General features: G+C 50.5%; 1 protein-coding gene across 1 annotated transcript; it reads left to right on the top strand.

Moving 5' to 3' along the window:
* The first annotated feature begins 1,765 nt into the window (after window positions 1–1,765).
* PRPF8 (pre-mRNA processing factor 8) lies at window positions 1,766–20,297 on the top strand. Its single transcript, XM_066563361.1, has 42 exons — window positions 1,766–1,875; window positions 1,952–2,120; window positions 2,856–3,020; window positions 3,114–3,332; window positions 4,550–4,762; window positions 4,886–5,011; window positions 5,088–5,193; window positions 5,678–5,868; window positions 6,033–6,152; window positions 6,230–6,419; window positions 6,588–6,707; window positions 7,002–7,136; window positions 7,247–7,376; window positions 7,697–7,893; window positions 8,000–8,206; window positions 8,296–8,459; window positions 8,763–8,889; window positions 9,013–9,205; window positions 9,543–9,730; window positions 9,965–10,203; window positions 10,737–10,883; window positions 11,185–11,395; window positions 11,483–11,599; window positions 11,683–11,930; window positions 12,115–12,294; window positions 12,530–12,665; window positions 13,070–13,239; window positions 13,527–13,656; window positions 13,852–13,998; window positions 14,182–14,342; window positions 14,841–15,032; window positions 15,617–15,854; window positions 16,087–16,215; window positions 16,786–16,899; window positions 16,996–17,169; window positions 17,405–17,598; window positions 17,909–18,148; window positions 18,235–18,376; window positions 18,561–18,701; window positions 18,940–19,079; window positions 19,212–19,414; window positions 19,988–20,297. Exons 1-42 carry the CDS (start codon window positions 1,776–1,778, stop codon window positions 20,140–20,142), a joined length of 7,008 nt encoding a protein of 2,335 aa, XP_066419458.1. The 5' UTR covers window positions 1,766–1,775; the 3' UTR covers window positions 20,143–20,297.
* The last annotated feature ends 76 nt before the right edge of the window (window positions 20,298–20,373 follow it).

Here is a 20,373-nt window from a genome sequence, read left to right as displayed (position 1 = left end):
AGAAATCCACCGGCTCAGTCACATTTCCTTTGTGTGGCAAATGAGCTTTAACACAAAATCTCTCCCTTGGTCTGGGGAGCAGGCACTGCTCACAGAGGGTGGCACGTGTTCTGAGGAGGGAGACTCATTCCTGCTGGGCAGGGAAACATGAGTGATCCATGGGCAATGTGAGGCTGGAGACAATGTGTGGCCAAAGCTGCTTATATTTCTATTTGTGGAGAGCAGGGAAGCTTCCAGGTGCTGGGCACAACTCCTCCAGGTTTGGATGTATCACCTCAAGCAGAGCTGACGTGCCTGTGTGCCCCTCACAGCTCCCAGCTGGAGCAGAACTGTCGCCCAGGGCTTTCTCTTTGGTTTGACGCGCGTATTCCAAATTTTCCAGGAGCTGTTGCGCTAGTCCTTGCCCTTAGCACAGCCTCTGCCTCAGCTGAAAATGCTGCCTCTGCCCACAGCCGGGGTGTTTCTCAAGGCCTGGATTGTGTTCCCGCATTCCTGCTGTCACATGGATGCCCTGTACCCCGGGCACGTGGGGCTGGGGGCCAGGGAAGCCTGGTTTGGGCTCCTCTTAATCCGCCGTGGTTTTCCCACAGGGCTAAGGTGGGATAAGCAGTGGCTTTGCAGGTCACCGAGGCCAGATGTGGGGATGCCCTGTGCTTGTCCGTCCCCATGGGAAGTGCCACAGCTTTGGCTGGAAAGGTTTTGGGAAGGACTCACCTCTCTGTTCCCACCACGTAGGGGACCACAGAGCCTGAAGCATCATCTCCATCATGGAATTAATTGTTGGCGAGCAACACCCCAGCCTGCCACCCAACCAGCCCTGCTCCAACCCCATCCAACATCCCTCCAGAACGAACCCCTCTCCCCATGGAAAGCCCTAAGGTGAAAGCCTGCCCAGCTGCTGAGCAGCCCTGACAACACATTGAACGCACCCACAGTGAGCTGCCCTCACGATTTTACAGCTCCTGGGCGAGCACTCAGGGTTGGAAGGCACTGTGCTCCTGCAGCGAGGCAGGAAAGGGGCAGTGAGGTGGGTGACTTCTCGCTGGGGATCAGGGGCCACAGTGTGGCCTTGGGGGCAGTGCTGAGGGTAAGGCATCACTGGGGCACAGCATCCCCTGCCTGCCTGGGGGGATGTCCAGGCCCCGTGGGGGATGTCCCCGAGCTGCTCCAGCGGCGACATCACCGGGATGTGTCCGGGATGTCCAAAATGTCTCCCTGAGAGCTCCCCCGCCCCTACCACCCCGCGGGAGGGGGGCGGGGGGCACGACCCGGCCCGTGGCGCCCCCTACAGCAGCGAGGAATGAGCTGCTCCAGGCGCTGTCCAATCAGAGGCGGTGCCGCGCTGTCACCACCGCCCCTCTCCGCCAATGGGAAGCAGCGAAGGGCGGGACCGAGGAAAGCGGGACAGCACACCGGAAGTGTGCGCCAGACACAACTTCCTCCCCTCTTCCGCCTTCAGTCCCTCCCCCTCGCCTCTCCGCGATCTGATAGGATAAGTCTGCTGTCTGTCAGGCTTCCTGAAAGCTGATTGGGCATTCCTCTCTGCTAGTCACGCCCACATCCGGGTCTCGCAAGCGCGGTAGCGGCGGCGCGGCGCCGCCATTGTGGTGGGGGAGTGCGGGGGTCGCGGCTGCCGGTGAGGGCCAAGGGGGAGCGGCGGGCCCGGGGTGGGCCCGGGGCGGGCGGGAGCGACGGGGGAGCGACCGGCGGCGGCCTCGTCGTGATCCCGTAGCTCACCCTGAGCCCCTCTCCACGCTCTCCGCAGCAGCGTCGCCATGGCCGCCGTGTTCCCGTACCGCGGCGGCTGCGCCCCGGTGCCCAACCCGCTGGCGCCGCTGCCCGACTACATGTCCGAGGAGAAGCTGCAGGAGAAAGGTGGGTACGGCCCCGGCCCCTCAGATCCTCCTCCGGGGGGGACAAGGCGTGACCCGCCACCTCTGTGTCTCCGCAGCCCGCAAGTGGCAGCAGCTGCAGGCCAAGCGCTATGCGGAGAAGAGGAAATTCGGCTTCGTGGACGCGCAGAAGGAGGACATGCCCCCCGAGCATGTCCGCAAAATCATCCGCGACCACGGCGACATGACCAATAGGAAATTCCGGCACGACAAGCGCGTCTACCTGGGGTAAGGGGTCCCCGGTGTGTGACAAGGGGAGCTCGGGGGATGCGCCGCGGCTGCTTTGGTGGTTGTTGGAGGGAGAGATCCTTTTCCAAAAGGCTCTTCGTGCCCGTTGTGGCTCGCTGAGGATGCCTTGAGGTGTCAGTGCACAGGAGGATCAGCAAAAGGAGTGTTTGCTTTGAATTTATGAGAAAAAAACATTAGCCTGGATAGCGTATCATTGAAGGAGAAGCCCCTTCTCCAAAGGGCTTTCAGTGTCAGCTGTAGCTCAGTCTGTTGCTGTGAGGTATCAGTGCAAAAGAGCATCAGCAAAGGGAAATGTTGGTTTGAATTTATGAGAAAAAACGTTACCCTGCATGAAACAGTGTCTTAGAAGAAGTTGAGGAGAGTGTGAAATGTTTTTTGAAAGATGAAAAAGCATCCTGAGTGCTTCTTGGCTGTTTGGGTGTATAGAGCTGTCTAGTGCACATCATGGCCTGCTGCAGTAACTTACCATTACCTATAAAAACTCCAGAAACTCACTTTAAAACTTCAGGTTTTGTTAGCAACATTCCTGAAAGCCAAATCACTAGAAAACCTTTTGCTAGCCCAAAGGTAGAGTGGGAAATTCATGGATTTGCTTTTGGAACGGGTCAGATGTGCAGCTCCCAGGGAAAACTGGGAGCTTGTTGGGCTCATGGCAGGTGGTTGGCTGTCCCTGAGAGCCCCTCCAGCGTGGTTTTCCTTGGTTTGTGGCTGCAGTGCTCTGAAGTACATGCCCCATGCTGTGCTGAAGCTGCTGGAGAACATGCCCATGCCCTGGGAGCAGATCCGCGACGTGCCCGTCCTGTACCACATCACCGGCGCCATCTCCTTTGTCAACGAGATCCCCTGGGTCATCGAGCCTGTCTACATTGCCCAGTGGGGGTAGGTGCCTTCTCCTTCATCCAGCTGGGCCAAACCTTTCTGCATCCACCATTAAAATCCCCCTGATTTTAACTTCCCCCTGATTTCCTGCAGCTCCATGTGGATTATGATGAGGCGGGAGAAGAGGGACCGGCGTCACTTCAAGAGGATGAGATTCCCCCCGTTTGATGATGAAGAACCCCCTCTGGATTATGCTGATAACATCCTGGATGTGGAGCCCCTGGAGGCCATTCAGCTGGAGCTGGATCCAGAGGAGGATGCCCCTGTGCTGGACTGGTTCTATGACCACCAGCCCCTGAAGGACAACAGGAAGTACGTGGTTGTGAAAACACAATTCCCTGGGAGAGGGGAAAAACAAACAGTGCATGAATTAGGTGTGCAGAGCAGTGTGTAACATTTGTGTGATGTTGGTGGGGGGAGGAAAACCTTCCCTCAAGGGTGTGAGGCAAAACCTGACTGTTGGAAAGCTGCATTTTTTGCTTGCAGGTTGCTCAGAGAAGCTGTGGCTTCCCCATTCCTGGAAGTGTTTAAAGCCAGGTTGGATGGGGCTCTGAGCAACCTGGGATAGTGGAAGGTGGAAGGCTTGGAACAAGATGAGCTTTAAGGTTCCTTCCAAGTGAAACCATTCTGGGATTCTATGGTTCAGCATCCAGCAAGGCCCCTCTATCCAGGAGGCCTGGTACCTACTCACCTGCTAAAACTGATGTTTCTGGCTGTGGTGTTTGTGAGGTCCCCAGGACGAGGTGAGAGATGGAAATTTGACTCCATGTTCTCAGAAGGCTGATATAATATGATATAATAATATTATATTAATTATATTTCATTAATATATTAATTATATTATATTTATTATATTTATCATATTATATTTACTATTTTTACTATTTTTATTATGTTTATATTTATTATATAAATTAGATTAGATTATGCTATATTGAAACTATACTAAAGAAAGAGAAAGGATACATCAGAAGGCTTAACAAGAATGAATGATAAAAATCTGTGATGCCTCAGAGCCTTGACTCAACTGGCTGTGATTGGTCATTAAGTTAAAACAATTCACATGGAACCAATCAAACATGCACCTGTTGGTAAGCAATCTCCAGACCACATTCCAAAGCAACAAACACAGGAGAAGAGAATCAGATAATTATGATTTACATTTTTCTCTGAGACTTCTCAGCTTCCCAGGAGAAAATCCTGGGCCAAGAGGATTTTTCAGAAAATATCATGATGCCACTGACCATGCTGTAAAGGTGACAGCTTGCATTGTCTAGCTGGAATTTGAAATTTGCTCAAGGTGCAGAGATGTTCTATGTCAGTTGGGACACAGAGGAGGAGAGGAACTGGAGCAGCCAGCATTTTCTGGGCAGGAGGAGTCCAGAGTAGTCCTTTAACATTGCTGCAGCATTTTTCAGTCTAGAGACACCCATGTGTTACCTGTCCTTGATGGATGATGGGTGGCAGGAGGTGTTTGGTGACTCTGGTGCTGTGGCTGTGCCTGGAGTGTCCGTGCTCTGCTCTCCCAGGTATGTGAATGGCTCCACGTACCAGCGCTGGCAGTTCACCCTGCCCATGATGTCCACCCTGTACCGCCTGGCCAACCAGCTGCTCACTGACCTGGTGGATGACAACTACTTCTACCTGTTTGACCTGAAAGCATTCTTCACCTCCAAGGCACTGAACATGGCCATTCCTGGAGGTCCCAAGTTTGAGCCCCTCGTCAGAGACATCAATCTTCAGTAAGTGTTGGGTTTAGGACAGAGAGATGAGTTATTATCTAGGAAATGGGGATCTTTTCAGTCACAAATGTTTGTCTCTCTCACCATGAATGCCTGCATAACAGTTTCTTGTCTCATTTTAAGGGATGAAGACTGGAATGAATTTAATGACATCAACAAAATCATCATCAGGCAGCCCATCAGGACAGAGTACAAAATTGCTTTCCCATACCTGTACAACAACCTGCCACACCATGTCCACCTTACCTGGTAAGAGCAGCAGCCTCCAGAGCCAGGAGAGGAGGGAAAGGCTGTCAAAGGCTCTAATGCTTATTTTTTGTTGCAGGTATCATACTCCAAACGTTGTTTTCATTAAAACAGAAGATCCTGACCTCCCAGCTTTTTACTTTGATCCTCTGATCAACCCCATTTCACACAGACATTCTGTCAAGGTGAGTCACTGGGTTAACGGTGATAAACCCTAGGTGTGGAAGTAGGGGGCTTTAGTATCTTGCTTCTGATAGCAGCAGACAAACATAAATACTTTAAGAGAAGGCACCAGCCCTTTGACAAAAAAAGTCCACAGTTACCATTTTAGTCTTCTACTTCTGGAGTTGCACAAAGTTCTCTCCTTTGGTTTCTGCAGGATAAAGCCAAATGTGTAATTAATGGTGTTAGGGTCTTCTGACAGATAATTTATCTTTTTGGTTGCCTTTGGTGTATTCATGGAGCTGGCATCTCCCTGAAGCTACCCCATAACACCTAACTCAGGGTCTGTAGCCACAGTTTGCCTTGTTGAGTGCTTTCTGCTTCTCTCATGCTCAGTACAGCCACACCTCTTCCATGAGAGCAGAGAGATGGATTTTTAACTTGCTTAACTCAGAAACTGAGCTGAAGCAACCAGGAATCACCTTATGTGGTGCTTCTGTTTTTCAGAGCCAGGAACCACTGCCTGATGACGATGAAGAGTTTGAGTTGCCAGAGTTTGTGGAGCCTTTCCTGAAGGATACCCCTCTGTACACTGATAACACAGCCAATGGCATTGCCTTGCTGTGGGCACCACGACCCTTCAACCTGAGGTCTGGCAGGACCCGGAGAGCTCTTGACATCCCACTGGTCAAGAACTGGTGAGTTCTGTCCTGAGGCTGATGTAGTGATCATGACATTATTACCTGAAAATTAAATAAAGACATGATGGTGGCTGGTTTCTAGAGATTTTAGGAGAGTTTTTGGAGATTTTTCTCTAAGGAATGTGAGTTAGCTGAAGCTTTGGAGTGTGATTTATCCATAGGTACCGTGAGCACTGCCCAGCAGGACAGCCCGTCAAGGTGAGAGTGTCCTACCAGAAGCTCCTGAAATACTATGTCCTGAATGCCCTCAAACACAGACCTCCCAAAGCCCAGAAGAAGAGGTGAGTGGGCTCTGTTCAGTGAGGAGCTACTGATCTCTGTAGGGGATTGAGCTGATGGTGGTCTCTGCTCTCTCCAGGTACCTGTTCCGCTCCTTCAAGGCTACCAAGTTTTTCCAGTCGACCAAGCTGGACTGGGTGGAAGTTGGCCTGCAGGTGTGTCGCCAGGGCTACAACATGCTGAACTTGCTGATCCACAGAAAGAACCTGAATTACCTTCACTTGGATTACAACTTCAACCTGAAGCCTGTGAAGACCCTCACCACAAAGGTACCAGTTCATCTGCTGTTGTACACAAGAGCAGAGTTTATGTGAAGGTTGTTGTGTAGTGAAGAAAGAAGTCACAGTGCTTGAGCTTCTCAGTTGTTGACCAGATTTGAGTTGTTTCACTCTTCTGTGACATTGTTACATGAATTCTGAATATTTTGTCTTTTCCAGGAAAGAAAAAAATCCCGTTTTGGGAACGCTTTCCATCTGTGCCGAGAGGTCCTGCGGCTGACTAAGCTGGTGGTGGACAGCCACGTCCAGTACAGACTGGGAAATGTGGATGCATTTCAGGTAGGCTTTTTGGTTTTAAATGTGGTGAGAAGAAGTTGAGAGGAGAATTGGAATATTTTGTATGGGATGCACAAAGTGGCTGAATGTTGCAATGTTAGGGAGAAGAGGGGAAACATTGAAAATATGCAGTACTGTTTGAAATTCTGCTTTTATATTACTTTATAATAAGTGATCATTGTCTGAGCCAGCATTAGGAGCTTTGTATGGCCTGATACACTCTGTCCAATAAACCTGGCTGCTGGAGGTGGTGTCTGAGGTGTTGGTTGTTGTCCCTGACTGTGTTCCATGTCTCAGCTGGCAGATGGCCTGCAGTACATCTTTGCCCACGTGGGTCAGCTCACGGGGATGTACCGGTACAAATACAAACTGATGAGGCAGATTCGAATGTGCAAGGACTTGAAGCATCTCATCTACTACAGGTTTAACACAGTGAGTTCCACCTTTCCACATGGTACTGACTCCATTTAAACTGAGGAACAAGGGAGGGATTCTGGAATGTCAATAAATGACCTGCTCTTACTATGTCTCTGTTCCTCCAGGGGCCTGTGGGCAAAGGTCCTGGCTGTGGTTTCTGGGCTCCAGGCTGGAGAGTGTGGCTGTTCTTCATGAGGGGCATCACCCCACTGCTGGAACGCTGGCTGGGGAATCTGCTGGCCAGGCAGTTTGAAGGTCAGCACCCTGTAAATGCTGCACGTGGGAGGAGTGTGTGGTAAAGATTAATACTGTTTGCTTGCCAGCCAGTTTCCTGTTCATACTGGTGGTCTTTATCCATGCTCCATTGACCAGCTTAGAACTCTCTCAAGATCTGTGCCCCTAGAGCAGATTCTAAATGGAAGTGGGATTTCCTGCTCCATAGCCCCTTAATCATCTTCTCCAGACTGCTGGCAGTGTAATTTCTCCAGATATCCTGCACCTCCATGCACTCCTGAATCAGGAAGGAGAATCACTGCCTGGTGCTGTCAGAACTCTGAAGGGCTTTGCTTTTCCAGGCCGTCACTCCAAGGGTGTCGCAAAGACTGTCACGAAGCAGCGCGTGGAGTCTCACTTTGACCTGGAGCTCAGGGCAGCTGTGATGCATGACATCCTGGACATGATGCCAGAAGGGATCAAGCAGAACAAAGCCAGAACCATCCTGCAGCACCTGAGTGAGGCTTGGCGCTGCTGGAAGGCCAATATTCCCTGGAAGGTAAAGCTCTCCCTTGGCCTTTGGGTTCAGCTCTAACATCACCCAAGTGGAGCTGCTCTTGGGAAGCTCCCACTCCTGCTTTCCTCAAGCTCCTGTCCCTCCCCAGGTGCCAGGGCTGCCAACTCCTATTGAGAACATGATCCTGAGGTATGTGAAGGCCAAAGCTGACTGGTGGACAAACACAGCTCACTACAACCGGGAGCGGATCCGCCGGGGCGCCACAGTCGACAAAACCGTCTGTAAGAAGAACCTGGGCAGGCTGACCAGACTCTACCTGAAAGCTGAGCAGGAACGGCAGCATAATTACCTGAAGGTACTTCTGTCCTCCCTGAAATTGCCCAAATTAATGCTGTTCCCATAGGGAAGCTTTCACTGATGAATTCTGGTGGTGTGGTTCTGCAGGACGGGCCTTACATCACTGCAGAAGAGGCTGTTGCTGTGTACACAACCACAGTGCACTGGCTGGAGAGCAGGAGGTTCTCCCCCATTCCGTTCCCACCACTGTCCTACAAGCATGACACCAAGTTGCTGATCTTAGCCCTGGAGAGGCTGAAGGAAGCTTACAGGTAAGCAGTGATCTTGAGCTTCAGGGGAACTGGGAAAAGTTTCTGTTTTGTTATCCATTATTCCTCTGATGGAGTATGGCTTAAAATTTACCCTGGTGGACTGGTAAAGCTGTTAGTTTTGGTACTGCCAATTTATCTGGGAGTTCCTATTGACTCTGTCACTTGGGCAAAACCACTGCCGTGCTTGCAGTTTGGGGATGTGGATTGTGAGGATTTAGTTTGAGCATTATCATTCATCAGTTTAATGCAGTGGCCCTTAGGCTGTTTGTGTACAGGTGCTGAGCTGTTCTCCCTTGTTTTCAGTGTGAAATCACGCCTGAATCAGTCACAGAGAGAGGAGCTGGGCTTGATTGAGCAGGCTTATGATAATCCCCACGAAGCTCTGTCCAGAATCAAGCGTCATCTGCTGACTCAGAGAGCCTTCAAGGAGGTGAGTGAAAGCCTGGTGAAAGTCCAGCCATGTTATGCTGCATTCAGAAGCTGAATGGCACAAAAACTTTGTGTTTTCTCTCAACTACCAGCCTCAGTTTTTCCCCCTTTTTTTTTTTTTTAGGTGGGAATTGAGTTCATGGATCTCTACAGCCACTTGGTCCCTGTTTATGATGTTGAGCCCCTGGAGAAGATCACAGATGCTTATCTGGATCAGTACTTGTGGTATGAGGCTGATAAGCGAAGGCTCTTCCCTCCTTGGATCAAACCTGCTGACACTGAACCACCCCCACTGCTGGTGTACAAGTGGTGCCAAGGTCAGTGGGCTCTTGGATTCCATGCAAAAATGATTTTTCCTGTGGTTCCTTTGTCTCCTATGAGTCCCCTTAGGAGCTGAATTTTTGCTTTTGTAATTTGCAGTCAATAATTACAATAAGAGATACATGTTGTAGGTTAATACATGTGTATATACTGGAGGAGGACAACTTGCACAGCATTTATGGTTGATTACATAGTTTTCCTCCCACTTCTGGATAGACTGGAAGATCCAGAGTGTGAAAAATCAGGCATTGCAAGACTGATGTTGAGTTCCTGTAGCCAGTGGCTGCTTCTGTGCTCTGATGTGTCAGATAACACAAGGTTTTGTTCCCTCAGGCATCAATAACCTGCAGGATGTTTGGGAAACGAGTGAAGGGGAGTGCAACGTGATGCTGGAGTCTCGGTTTGAGAAGATGTACGAGAAGATTGACCTGACCTTGCTCAACAGGCTGCTGCGTCTCATCGTGGATCACAACATTGCTGACTACATGACAGCCAAGAACAACGTGGTGATCAACTACAAGGTGATGGTTCTTGTCAGGAAAGGGGGTTTGTGCTAAAAGGGACCCATGAGGCAGGAGGTTTTGGCAAAGAAGGAGCACAAGACCTGCCAAAGAAAAGTGATGAGGGAGTAAAAAAACCCTTGTGGGTCATGCTGAAGAACGACTTCTGCTGAGGTTTCACCTGAGCTGCTCAGGTGAAAGGGTTCTGATGTGTTGGGATTTGTGTTTTCTCACAATTCCCCTTCACTTCCTCAGGACATGAATCACACAAACTCCTATGGGATTATCCGTGGGCTGCAGTTTGCTTCCTTCATTGTCCAGTACTACGGGCTCGTGATGGACCTGCTGGTGCTGGGCCTGCACAGGGCCAGTGAGATGGCAGGGCCTCCCCAGATGCCAAATGACTTCCTCAGCTTCCAGGACATTGCCACGGAGGTGGCTCATCCCATTCGCCTCTTCTGCAGATACATTGACAGGATTCACATCTTCTTCAGGTGAGATCTCTGGGGCCCTGCTTTCCTCAGGTCAGCACAAAGGCAAGGGAGATTTAATATGCTCCTGCTGCTGGCTTTTGTTCCCTTTGCTTTGAAGATCAGGAATATTTGAATTAACAGACTTCCCTGGGTAACTGGATGTCCACATGCCTCCTCTTGCTTTCTCAATTTGCTTTTCTGCAAACTGAGAAACTTCCAGTTTCACTGGACCAATAGAAACACAACCATTGTCGAGAAACACAATTAATAGAAATAGAAATATGCCAGTTGTTAGGGATTTGGTAAATTAGAGACTGGTAAAATAAGCCTTTTCTGTCTCTTCATGGAAAGATAACCCAAACCCTGAGTTGCTCTGTTGCTAATGAAATTTGCTAATGAAATTCCCCCATTCATTTGGAGGACACAAAAATGGGATAGTTACCTTCACACAGTCTGACAAATAGCTTTTCCTTATTTAATCCTTATCTTTCTGACCATGCTGGTGTTGCAAAGTCACCCATGTAATTCCAGATCCTTTTTTTGTGCATTTTCAGGTTTACAGCTGACGAGGCAAGGGACCTCATCCAGAGGTACCTGACAGAGCACCCCGACCCCAACAATGAGAACATCGTGGGCTACAACAACAAGAAGTGCTGGCCCCGGGACGCTCGCATGCGCCTCATGAAGCACGACGTGAACCTGTGAGTGCTGCAGCTGGGGAAGAAGTGCTAGGAAAAAGGGGACAATCAGTGATTAATAACTGTTGGAGACTGGGGAAGAAGTGCTGGGAAAATCAGTGATAGATAACTGTTGGAGACTGGGGAAGAAGTGGTAGGAAAAGGGGGAAAATCAGTGATAAATATCTCTTAGATACTGATAGATGCACAGGATGAGATGTGAGAAGTGAGGGGTCTGCGCTGAAAATTACGGAAGCTCTGAGACTTGGCCCAGTTGCTATTTGGACAAATTATGATGTGTCCCTGTGCCCATGGTGTTCTGCAGTGGCCGTGCTGTGTTCTGGGACATCAAGAACCGTTTGCCCCGCTCGGTGACCACGGTGCAGTGGGAGAACAGCTTCGTGTCCGTGTACAGCAAGGACAACCCCAACCTGCTGTTCAACATGTGCGGCTTCGAGTGCCGCATCCTGCCCAAGTGCCGCACCAGCTACGAGGAGTTCACCCACAAGGATGGGGTCTGGAACCTGCAGAACGAGGTGGGCTGGGAGAGCAATCCCTGGGTGGGGTTTCCATGGGTTGGAGAGGGGCTCCCAGGAGGGGATTGATGGCTCTGTGCTCTCCAGGTGACCAAGGAGCGCACGGCTCAGTGCTTCCTGCGTGTGGATGATGAGTCCATGCAGAGGTTTCACAACAGAGTGAGGCAGATCCTCATGGCCTCTGGCTCCACAACCTTCACTAAGGTAAGGGAGGAGGGAAATCTATGACAGATTTCTACAGATTCTTGGGAATGAGCCAGGAGCTGATCCTTTCCTTTCCTTTCTAGATTGTCAATAAATGGAACACAGCTCTGATTGGCTTGATGACTTATTTCCGGGAAGCTGTTGTAAATACTCAGGAGCTGCTTGATTTGCTGGTGAAGTGTGAGAATAAAATCCAGACTCGGATCAAGATTGGCCTGAATTCCAAAATGCCCAGCCGTTTTCCTCCTGTGGTGTTCTACACCCCTAAGGAGCTGGGTGGTCTGGGCATGCTCTCCATGGGCCATGTTCTCATCCCTCAGTCTGACCTGAGGTGAGTTGTGCTGTTCTAACTCCTACATGACTTGAGTCTTCTCTTAGATGCTCTTTCCCCTAAAAATATTCCAAGAGTGCTAAACCATGTCATGGTACAGAGCTGTGTTGCCTTTACAGTAGCTCATGGCAGTGATGAGAGAAGTCCCAGTTCCTCCTACCTCATTCTTGTGTCTTTGCTCCAGGTGGTCCAAGCAGACAGATGTTGGCATCACTCACTTCCGCTCGGGAATGAGTCATGAGGAGGATCAGCTCATCCCCAACCTGTACCGTTACATCCAGCCATGGGAGAGTGAATTCATTGACTCTCAGAGGGTGTGGGCAGAGTATGCCCTGAAACGACAGGAGGCTATAGCCCAGAACAGGTGTGTGTCCATGTGAGGGAGGACAGGCAGCAGGGGGAAGTTTTGTGCTGTCTGGGGATTTTGGAGACTTTGCTGGCCCTGTGGTACCTGCAGTGCTGTCCCTCACCTCTGGCATTTTAGTGTCCCCTGCCAGAGCCCTGAGCTCTGTGTCATTTCTGTGATCTCATCTGGACTACTCATTAGTGCATTGCTGTAAATTGAGAGGTAACAAAGTGTGGGGATTTTGTTCCTTCAGGCGTCTGACCCTGGAGGATCTGGAGGACTCATGGGACAGGGGAATTCCTCGGATTAACACCCTTTTCCAGAAGGACAGGCACACTCTGGCTTATGATAAAGGATGGAGAGTCAGGACTGACTTCAAACAGTATCAGGTACTGACAGGGAATTTTTCTTCACCTGAATGTGAAATTCAGATACCTGTTCCACACAAAGTCCTTTTACCTTGCATTACTGCAGGTTCACTTCTGTCTCTCTACTGCAGAAAGAATTTACAGCCTTGTGTTGGGACTGGTAGAAGCTGTTTGGAACCAAATGCTCCAGAATTTGTAGTTTATCCCATTTGGAATAATTTAGATAGATTGCAGTGTATTGGAGAAAACAATAAACACAATATTGCAGAATAGTTCTGGAGAGAGAAAAATAATTATCCCAAAACAAGCATTCCAAAATTAACAGTGGAATAATTTGTTATTTAAAGCCTTTAATGACCATCACCCTGGTGTTGGTTCCTGCAGTTAGTGCAGCCAGGTGAGTGATCTGCTGCTGTTGTGTGCAGGTGCTGAAGCAGAACCCGTTCTGGTGGACGCACCAGCGCCACGATGGCAAACTCTGGAACCTGAACAATTACCGCACGGACATGATCCAGGCTCTGGGCGGGGTGGAAGGGATCCTGGAGCACACACTCTTCAAGGGCACCTACTTCCCCACGTGGGAGGGTCTCTTCTGGTAAGAGGAGCTTTGCTGTGGGCTCTGGGCTCAGGCTCTGCTGGTTCTGTTGAGTTTCTGCTGGTTTTCAGTGGTTGTTTCAGAACATTGTGTAATTCAGTTGTGAGGGCACCTGGGAAGGGGGCTACAGCTGAACTTCTTGGAAAGCCATGGAAATTTCTTGGCATGAAACAAAACTCCCAGCTCGTGGCTGATGCCTGTGTCTGTTACAAGTGACACATGGCAGCAGAGATGAGGAGCATCTCATTCAGTTGAATCTAATGCAGTTGATGATCTGCCCTTTCTAGGGAGAAGGCCAGTGGCTTTGAGGAGTCCATGAAGTGGAAGAAGCTGACAAATGCCCAGAGATCGGGTTTGAACCAAATTCCAAACAGAAGATTCACTCTCTGGTGGTCTCCTACCATCAACAGAGCCAACGTAAGTACCTGGTGTTTGTCCCTCTAGGAGCAGACAGTGCTTTTCCACTGAAATTAGAGCAGTTAATTGATCCAATTAATTATCAGAACATCTCTTAGAGAGGTACTAAACCTCCTTAACAGGTTTAAGTGCTCCATTTTTTTAATTTCCTCAGTTGTGCTGTTGTGTGTTCTCACAGCTGCTTTTCCTTTGCAGGTGTACGTTGGGTTCCAGGTGCAGCTGGATTTGACAGGGATCTTCATGCATGGCAAAATCCCCACACTAAAGATTTCCCTCATCCAGATTTTCCGAGCTCACTTGTGGCAGAAGATCCATGAGAGCATTGTCATGGATTTGTGTCAGGTGAGCACTGTTAGCTTGGTTTGTTTCTGCGCCCTTTTGGAGCAGGACCAATCTTCCCCCAGCAATTTGGCAAGGAATGGGAAGAAATGGAAAATGGCATTTTCCTGACTGCCTTGGTGTTGAGGATAAATTCCTTATCTGGGTTGCTTGAACACCTCTCATCTTTGACTGCCTTTTCCCCAGGTGTTTGATCAAGAGCTGGATGCTCTGGAGATTGAGACAGTGCAGAAGGAGACAATCCATCCCAGGAAGTCCTACAAGATGAACTCCTCATGTGCAGATATCCTTCTCTTTGCTTCCTACAAGTGGAATGTGTCACGTCCATCCTTGCTGGCAGATTCCAAGTGAGTTTCCCTTTTCCCTCTCTTCAGTCTCCCTGCAGAGCAGAGCTGCTGTCATCCAGAGCCTCTGTGTCTCTTGAGCAGCTGGGGGACACTGGAGATTGTGTCCAGCAGAGCACAGGGCTTGTTTGGGTAGGTGGTTGCAGCACCTCCTGGCGCTGCCTTTGCAAAACACCAACACTGCCTTTGCTCATTCTCTCCTCTGGGTGAACTTCTCCCTGAGCTGTTGAAGGTTCTTCTGGAAACCCCACAAAGCTGAGCTGGCCCAGGGCCAGAATCTGGAGTGAATCCTCACCAGACAATCCCTGGGGCAGATGACCCTCATGACTACACAGCAGTGGACTCACTGCTGCTTTGTTTAACCTCTGCATTCACTGCTGTGGGAGAGACCAGCAGGGCCCCTTTCCAGGGTGGATATGGCTGCAGTGTCCATGCTGGGTGACAATTACTGCAGGAGAATTTTGTGCCAGATGAGCTTGTTGTGGCCTGTTTTCTCCTCAGGGATGTGATGGACAGCACCACCACCCAGAAGTACTGGATTGACATCCAGCTGCGCTGGGGCGACTACGACTCGCACGACATCGAGCGCTACGCCAGGGCCAAGTTCCTGGACTACACCACAGACAACATGAGCATCTACCCCTCTCCCACTGGGGTGCTCATTGCCATTGATCTGGCCTACAACTTGCACAGGTCAGAGCTGCACCTTCTGTGGTTTCATTCCTAGGGTTGGAATTGGTGGTTTGTGGGTATTGTCTCGGTGCATCTCCAGACTGGGTTGTATTCCAGACAGGAGGATGAGGAGAGAAGGCTGGAGATGGACAGTTGGTGGGATAAGGCATCTCAGGTTGCCCAGTTTTGCTCAGTAGTAGTGGTTCAGTTCCCTCAGTTCATTAATAATTTGTTTCTTAGGATATTTCTGTCAGACTGTTGTTGGAGCTGAAGGACAGGCCTTGTTTCAAAGCTCCTACAAGTGGAGACAGCTATTTCTCACTGGAAACAAGGGGCAAAGTCAGAAATCTGTTCTCCAGTGTGTTTGTTGGAGATGGTGCAGCTTTTCTGGGACTGCAGCATGTGTGTGCTGTGGCTTCCCACTGAGGGGGTGTAGGTAGAAGCCATAGGTGCCCACCTCCCAGGGCATTACAGAAGTCACAGTGCAGCACAAAGTTGTATTTTCAGCAGTACAAATGGGCCTGGCTGCTGCATGGAAAGACTTGAGTGGGGCTGTCACCTCTTCAGGTCTAATGATAACAACTTCTGTTTGTTTCCTCCTTCAGTGCTTATGGGAACTGGTTCCCTGGGAGCAAACCTCTGATCCAGCAGGCCATGGCCAAAATCATGAAAGCAAACCCTGCCCTGTACGTGCTGAGGGAACGGATCCGCAAAGGGCTGCAGCTCTACTCCTCAGAGCCCACAGAGCCCTACCTGTCCTCCCAGAACTATGGGGAGCTCTTCTCCAACCAGATCATCTGGTTTGTGGATGACACCAACGTGTACAGAGTCACCATCCACAAGGTGAGACCTGAGGGGTGTCTCAGGGAAAGGACTGAATGGGGTGGAGGTTTCCATGCATGATGGAAATCTGAGAGTCAGCACATGGACCCAGATTTTTGCAGAGTGCACAGAGCAGCTCTTACATTTCCCTCACAGCTCCTGCTCAAAGCACACGGAGAGTTGGCTCTTGTCTAAAGGTGTGGGTGGGCTCCATTTATCTCCTTGCACTTCTCACTCTCACCTTTTCCCTCAGACTTTTGAAGGGAATTTGACCACAAAACCCATCAACGGAGCCATTTTCATCTTCAATCCCAGAACTGGGCAGCTCTTCCTGAAGATCATCCACACCTCTGTGTGGGCAGGACAGAAGCGTCTGGGACAGGTAGGGCCTGGCTGTGCCTTGGGTGTGACCTGGGGGTGGGCTCTGAGTGCTTGGGACAGGAAACATCACAAAGATCTTCATCTTCCTGCCTCTTAATGAGTTTGGAGCTCCAAAGTCCAAGTGATCAGGCAGGCAGGAGCATGGGTTATAAAAGTGGAGGAACAGAGGCATTGCTGCTGCAAGGACTTGAGGCTCTGAGATGCAAAGACCCCGCATCATCACCTTTTCAAGCAGAGCTTGAGGAGCAGTGCTGTGCTCCTTGTTACAGAATTCACTCTGAGCTTGGCTGTACATCCAGTGCAGTGAGAAAGCTCAGGTGGCAAATGCAGGGAGGTGGAGTAGCCAGCTGTTGTTTTCTGAGCCACTCAGGAGTAACTGAGCTCCAGGAATGGGAACTGCCCTCTGTGATCAGTAAGGAAGAAATGCTGGGCCTTGTCACTGATCTGGAACAAGCCATAAATTCCAGTTGTATTTTTAGAATTTGGTTTGCATCCTTTTGGTTCCCAGAGACATGGAGAGGCTCCTGGAGAGCAGGGGGATATTTCTCTAACCCTGCTGTCTTTTCTGCAGCTGGCCAAGTGGAAGACTGCTGAAGAAGTGGCTGCCTTGATCCGATCCCTCCCCGTGGAGGAGCAGCCAAAGCAGATCATAGTGACACGGAAGGGCATGTTGGACCCACTTGAGGTAAGGCTGCAGCTCCCTGAGGATGTGTAAAATCTGTGGGAGATAACAGGACACTTCTGCAGTAGCTGTGAGCTAATTCCTCTTGATGAACTCCAGGTGCACTTGCTGGATTTCCCCAATATTGTGATCAAAGGCTCGGAGTTGCAGCTGCCCTTCCAGGCCTGTCTGAAAGTGGAGAAGTTTGGTGATCTCATCCTGAAGGCCACTGAACCCCAGATGGTTCTCTTCAATCTCTATGATGACTGGCTGAAAACCATCTCTTCCTACACAGTAAGCACAGATGTGTCTCCTGCATTTTGCTTTGCTGCTGATAAATGAGGCAGGAACCAAGGCCTCAGATATCCCTAATGATTTGTTTGGGAGCACTTGGCTCTGAATCTGCCTGGATTTTCCTTTAGATAGATTTCCCTGGCAATTCCCATGTGCTCACACAGAGGAAGGCTGTACTAGGGCCTTGTACATTTAATTTTCTTCTTTCTAACTGCATCTTCTTTCCATCTCCAAGGCGTTCTCCCGTCTGATCCTGATTCTGCGGGCGCTGCACGTGAATAATGATCGAGCCAAAGTTATCCTGAAGCCAGACAAGACAACCATCACTGAGCCTCACCACATCTGGCCAACCCTGACAGATGAGGAGTGGATCAAGGTGGAGGTGCAGCTGAAGGATCTCATCCTTGCTGACTATGGCAAGAAGAACAAGTAAGCCATAATCCTGTCAGCCTTTCCTTCCTGCCCTAAAGGCAGGAAGGGCCAAGGGCCTTTGTCAGTGCACTCTCAGGTTTGTAGGGGATCTGGTTAATTTTAATAACCTTGTGGTAATGCAGATAAAAATGTGTGCACCAAATCATTGATCTAAGCATCATGTGATCATGGCCCCTCTTTTGTTTAAAAAGTTTGGTTTAATTTTTTCATAGTGCCCAGAGTGAGTGTTCTGAGCCTGTGCCTGAAGGTGAGAAGGCTCCAGAATGTTATTTTGAAATGCTTGACTTGGGTGAATTTTCTCTTCCAGCGTGAACGTTGCATCCCTGACCCAGTCAGAGATCAGAGACATCATCCTGGGCATGGAGATCTCTGCCCCATCTCAGCAGAGGCAGCAAATTGCAGAAATTGAGAAGCAAACCAAGGAGCAGTCACAGCTGACGGCCACGCAGACCCGCACGGTGAACAAACACGGGGATGAAATCATCACCTCCACCACCAGCAACTACGAAACCCAGACCTTCTCCTCCAAGACTGAGTGGAGGGTCAGGTAGGAAGGCAGGCAGGGGTGGTGGGAAGGGTTGGAATGCTCAGGGAGGTTCTGTGCCCCCTCTGATCACTGTCTCCTCCTCACAGAGCGATCTCTGCTGCCAACCTCCACCTGCGGACAAACCACATCTATGTCTCATCAGATGACATCAAGGAGACAGGTTACACCTACATTCTTCCCAAAAATGTGTTGAAGAAGTTCATCTGCATCTCAGACCTGCGGGCCCAGGTGAGTGTGCAGGGAGTTTGTTACAGCTGTGCCCCACTCAAACACACCAGTGAAGGGCTGGGAACCTGCTGTGCTTTGTCCACGTCAATCCCTCTGATGCTCTCCTCAGGAATTAAGGAGTTCCCACTCACACAGCTACAGAGAGATCTCTTCTGGCCTTCTAAGGCAGGTGTGTGTGTTTTAGATTGCAGGTTACCTGTATGGAGTGAGCCCTCCAGACAACCCCCAGGTGAAGGAGATCCGGTGCATTGTGATGGTGCCCCAGTGGGGGACACACCAGACCGTGCACCTCCCAGGGCAGCTGCCACAGCATGAGTATCTCAAGGTGGGTAGAGGTTCAGCTTCCAGGGTGGGTGGAAGGTCAGTAACAAGGACCTGAGGTGGTGGAGCAGCTTTTCTTGGACTTTTGTAGTTGTAAGACTGAAAGGGCTCAGTCTGAAGCCAAACTTGATTGAGATCAAGTGAGGGGGAAGCCTGTGATCTCTGTGTCCTTTTTGCCGGGCTTGAAGTGGTCTCATTTTAAATGGTTTTGATTTTTCTCTAAACCACTCTCTTTTTGTCAGGAAATGGAACCTCTGGGATGGATTCACACCCAACCAAACGAGTCCCCTCAGCTCTCACCACAGGATGTCACCACCCACGCCAAGGTCATGGCTGACAACCCCTCCTGGGATGGGGAGAAGACCATCATCATCACCTGCAGGTGAGGGGCAGGGAGGCTTCTGCTGCAGAGCTGGGGAACTCAAAATCGGCAGGAAGGGAGTGTTGGCTCATTCCTGCTTCCCCTCCTCTGCCCCAGGTGAGTCTGACTTGCCTCATGCCTTCTCCTTTTCAGTTTCACCCCTGGCTCCTGCACGCTGACAGCCTACAAGCTGACCCCCAGCGGGTACGAGTGGGGCCGGCAGAACACGGACAAGGGCAACAACCCCAAGGGGTACCTCCCCTCCCACTACGAGAGGGTGCAGATGCTCCTGTCCGACCGCTTCCTCGGCTTCTTCATGGTCCCAGCACAGGGCTCCTGGAACTACAACTTCATGGGTGAGCTGGCCTGGGGAGGGGAGGGAAAAGGAGGCAGTGTGAGGAGCTTGGGGAGGAGGGAATAGCTCCTTACCCACTCTAAAGCTTTTTCAGGGTGGCTGGCAAGGATAGCAGCACTGTGCCCTGAACTTTGCATAGTACCAGCATTGGGATATCAGTTTGATGGTTTGTTTTTTTTTGGTGGCTCGAGAGGAAAAATAGATCCCATGTCTGTCAGGATTGTAGGGCATGGTCTATCGCCACTGAATAATTAATCCCTGTCAGGCAGGAGAGATAATGGAAAATGCAAGAGAGAAGCTGTTCCCTGAGCTGTTCCCAGTAGGGAGGTGCTGGTATGAACACCATGGGCAGCTGGAGAAGGGGTCAGGAAATGAGAATAACAGAACAGTCGACTGGCATAAAAGCATTATAAATCTCTTGAGGGGAGAAACCCAAAGAGGGATGATTTTGTGGGTTTAGAACTCTCTCTCCTGGCAGGGAAATGGTCATAGAAGGGTGGAGGGCTGTGTTAGACTCTGAAAGGTGGAGGAGGCAGAAGGGGTGCTCAGGTGGGTGACACTCCCTCTTCTCCAGGTGTCCGCCACGACCCCAACATGAAGTACGAGCTGCAGCTGGCCAACCCCAAGGAGTTTTACCACGAGGTCCATCGCCCCTCTCACTTCCTCAACTTCGCGCTGCTGCAGGAGGGGGAGGTTTACTCTGCCGACCGCGAGGATCTCTACGCCTAATCCCGCCCGCGCCCCTTTAGTACTGTTGATATTCAACAGCGTGTTCGTGTACCCCTCCTGTCTCCGTCCCTTCCACTGTACCCCGCTCGCCCCCCTCACCCCGCGCGTTGTTGTTTTCCCCACTTTTCCTCTCAATAAATTTTGTACGAACGGGAGCGCCGAGGGAGCGCGGAGGTCCCGCCTCGGGGGCGGCCCCGGACGGGGCGGGCCGGGCCGGGCCGGGCCGGGCGG

Source organism: Molothrus aeneus, chromosome 20 (genome assembly GCF_037042795.1).
Source record: "Molothrus aeneus isolate 106 chromosome 20, BPBGC_Maene_1.0, whole genome shotgun sequence".
Classification (NCBI taxonomy): domain Eukaryota; kingdom Metazoa; phylum Chordata; class Aves; order Passeriformes; family Icteridae; genus Molothrus; species Molothrus aeneus.
This window is presented reverse-complemented; position numbering and strand designations above follow the sequence as displayed.